The following is a 3771-nucleotide window of genomic DNA, read 5'->3' on the forward strand; positions in this document are numbered from 1 at the left end:
CATGGTCTTTAGTCGTTCTGGACATGGTCTTTGGTGCTCCGGGACATGGTCTTTAGTCGTTCTGGACATGGTCTTTGGTGCTCCGGGACATGGTCTTTGGTGCTCCTGGACATGGTCTTTGGTCCTCCGGGACATGGTCTTTAGTCGTTCTGGACATGGTCTTTAGTCGTTCTGGACATGGTCTTTGGTGCTCCGGGACATGGTCTTTAGTCGTTCTGGACATGGTCTTTAGTCGTTCTGGACATGGTCTTTGGTGCTCCGGGACATGGTCTTTGGTGCTCCGGGACATGGTCTTTAGTCGTTCTGGACATGGTCTTTGGTGCTCCGGGACATGGTCTTTGGTGCTCCGGGACATGGTCTTTAGTCGTTCTGGACATGGTCTTTAGTCGTTCTGGACATGGTCTTTGGTGCTCCGGGACATGGTCTTTGGTGCTCCGGGACATGGTCTTGTCAGCCGGCCTGCGCTCTTTCCTGTTAACTATCAATTTATTTAAAATAAACACTTTCTTTGGGGGAAAACAGGAATTATTTGACCTGCTTTTAAAGTTTGGTTTGGGAAAATGCAGCCGTCTTCTGCTTAGAAACCTTGTTAAAGTTGAAATAGATTCGCCTGAGAGATGTTGGTTCACTGTGTTATTAGATTCAGTGTTTGGTGGGTGACAACAGCCACGTGGCCTCCAGCCCAGACAAGGTGAAATGTTCTCTGGATGTGTGTTTATTACCGTCACTTAGCGAAGGACAGACTGGACCGAGCGAGCGCTGCCCACAGCGGAGCCCGACGCCGTCACGGCAGTCAATGTCGGCGGCCGCTCGACTGTCCCGCAGGTCCGTCTGTCCTAACCCAGCCACAGACGGCGTGCTGACCTCTCGATCACGCTGTGTAGGCTGACGCGTCGACCTTGCGCTACATTCTCGCCAGTAGTCGACGTTAGCAGATTCTGCTGCGACTCGCGGTCAGCCTCAGACGGTCTGAAGGGATCAGACGTTAGTCTGGTAATTTTCTCCCGACCTGTCAGAGAACCCGGGTCTGTGGAGAGACTCTGAACGTGCAGAAGGTTCTGAAGCTGTTAACGTGCAGGAGTTCATCATCGAGACAGATAACTTCTCAGTTTTGTTTTTAAATCTATTTCTTCGAATGCAGCAAAATAAATATTATTTAATCCATCAACATTTGTTACGTCACTCCCGACGTTACCGTCCGTTCTGTTTGCTGGCTAACATGGCGAGTGATATCCAGTACAGTGTTTCCCATACAGTCATTTATTGGTGGCGGCCCTCGACATCAGCAGCGCTGACCGCCACACACGGGTTTTTTACTATTTAAGATGGGAAAATGTGAATTTGATATCCGAGCGTGTTCGCTCCCTCTCTGCCCCCCCAACACACTGACAGCCGACCAGGCTGCGTACTGATGGGTTAGTATCATCGGAGAGCCGCCGCCGCGCTCGCCACAGTTACGCTGTCATTCTGTGGGAAACACTGCGGGCAATCAGACGGGCGGTAGAAAAACATCGTGGTCTCAGAGTTTTGGTGTGACCCGGTCACGTTTCAGTTTGGCGTTTCTTTTCTTCGACCGGTAAGAACTACGAGCTAAGGTTATCGACTTGTTCCGGATTGTTTGAGGAAGTTAAGTTTGGGCCGGAATGATGCGCTGAAAAGCGTCTACAGATGATGATGATGATGGCGCTGTACAGTAACTTCAGTACGGTTCAAATTGTTTTTCAGGACGGAGGTGAAAGTTGGCGTGGAGCCCTGCTGAGCAGGAAAAGCTGCCTTTACTCCAAATAATTGATCAGTGACAGTTTATGTAACTGAAAGTTTATTACTGGCCTCTCTTAATGGCTCATTTATTAAAGTCCGTGTAGAAGGCGCCGTGTCGTTACTATGGGAACGCACTTGGACTTTTACTCGCTCTGCGTCTGATTTACGGTCTTAGCGAGCAGAGGGCTTACGCTCTGTTGGTGCAGCCGGCTCCTGCCGTCCATCGTTAATCCCTGGTTTGTCTGATCCGGGTCACCGCGAGGCCGCCTCCCCTCCAGCTGTGTCCCCTGCTGCTTTAGTAGAACTCCAGTAAAGAACTCGCCATCTTGACGTCTAGATTGAAGAGCGGTGTGCAGATTACTCCCCTCATCACACTGACCACGGGGACATGACGGCGGAAGTGGTTTTTTGATCGTGTGATGGTTACCATGATTACCTTGTTTCCCCCTCCAGCTAACGTCAGGTCCGTCAGGGAGGCCCTGTGTGTTTCCGGTCCGGATCTGCAGAGACTCACCGGTCTGTCCCGCTCAGACACCCAGCAGCTGCTCGCCGCCGCCGCCACGGCCTGCAGACGGCACCCTCCCACCCCAGGTGGGATCGGTAATAATGCAGTGTGATTGGCCGCCACAGTGTGATGTCACGGCGTGTACTAACCTGTGCTTGTGTGTCTGCAGCCCTCCTGCTCCGTGGTGGGGAGTCCGGCCTCAGACTCAGCGTGGGCTGTCCCGTGCTGGACCAACTGCTGAGGGGGGGTTTTCCTGTGGGGGGTGTCACCGAGCTGGCAGGAGAGAGCGGGGCGGGGAAGACCCAGCTGGCCCTGCAGCTCTGTCTGTCCGTACAGTACCCCACGCAGCACGGGGGACTGGACTCAGGTCAGTCCGCCGGGGCCCGGATTACATGCCCCGCCTCTGACGGCCCAGTCAGGTCCATGCGGGTTGTCTCCTCTGTAACGTGGCGTTTCTGGGTTTACAGGAGCCGTGTACATCTGCACCGAGGACACGTTTCCCATCAGGCGGCTGCAGCAGCTGATCTCAGGTCAGTCCTGTCTGCGTCCTGATGTCTCCCCATCCCTGATCAGCAGCCTCCGGTTCAGTGACCACGTTTACATCGAGCACGCCGCTGATCTGGTGAGTCCGCTCCTCTGACCTCTGATCAGAGACCTGGGCTCATTATAGACTGACAGGTGGTTTCTTTACTTGCAGGACTCCCTGCAGGTGTGTCTGTCCCGCCGGGTCCCCCTCCTGCTGGCTCGGGGTCTGGTCCGGCTCCTTGTGGTCGACTCTGTGGCGGCTCTGTTCAGGTCTGAGTTCCAGGCTGCTGATTGGCTGGAGAGGAGCAAACAGCTGCTCACCTTCTCCTCCACACTGCACCACCTGAGCCAGGAGTTCACCACACCTGTCCTCTGCATCAACCAGGTAACTCCACTTAAAAGAAACTATCACAGGGACGCAAATACACTGAATAAAATTATAAAGGCAACACTTTTGTTTTTGCCCCCATTCATCATGAGCTGAACTCAAAGATCTCTAAGACTTTCTCTATGGACACAAAAGGCCTATTTCTCTCAAATACTGTTCACAAATCTGTCAAAATCTGTGTCAGTGAGCACTTCTCCTTTGCCGAGATAATCCATCCACCTCACAGGTGTGGCATATCAAGATGCTGATCAGACAGCATGGGGATTGCACAGGTATGCCTTATGCTGGCCACAAAAAAAGGCCTTAGGCTGGCCACAGTAAAAGGCCTTAGGCTGGCCACAGTAAAAGGCCTTAGGCTGGCCACAGTAAAAGGCCTTAGGCTGGCCACAATGTGAAAGGCCTTAGGCTGGCCACAGAAAAAGGCCTTAGGCTGGCCACAGTAAAAGGCCTTAGGCTGGCCACAATGTGAAAGGCCTTAGGCTGGCCACAATGTGAAAGGCCTTAGGCTGGCCACAGAAAAAGGCCTTAGGCTGGCCACAGTAAAAGGCCTTAGGCTGGCCACAATAAAAGGCCTTAGGCTGGCCACAATAAA

General features: G+C 53.0%; 1 protein-coding gene across 2 annotated transcripts in view; it reads left to right on the forward strand.

Annotated features, from left to right (window-relative positions):
* Positions 1-3771, forward strand: part of xrcc3 (X-ray repair complementing defective repair in Chinese hamster cells 3) — a 12173-nt gene that overhangs the window by 2729 nt on the left and 5673 nt on the right. Inside the window, exons 2-5 of one of the 2 annotated variants that reach the window (XM_046060624.1) lie at positions 2215-2352; positions 2436-2633; positions 2734-2888; positions 2976-3176. In XM_046060624.1, coding sequence (XP_045916580.1) covers positions 2215-2352; positions 2436-2633; positions 2734-2888; positions 2976-3176 — 692 coding nt within the window. Of the gene's footprint in view, positions 1-2214; positions 2353-2435; positions 2634-2733; positions 2889-2963; positions 3177-3771 lie in introns of both variants that reach the window. The other variant, XM_046060623.1, reaches the window with a different exon arrangement.

The sequence above is a fragment of the Micropterus dolomieu genome, linkage group LG10 (genome assembly GCF_021292245.1).
Source record: "Micropterus dolomieu isolate WLL.071019.BEF.003 ecotype Adirondacks linkage group LG10, ASM2129224v1, whole genome shotgun sequence".
NCBI lineage: Eukaryota > Metazoa > Chordata > Actinopteri > Centrarchiformes > Centrarchidae > Micropterus > Micropterus dolomieu.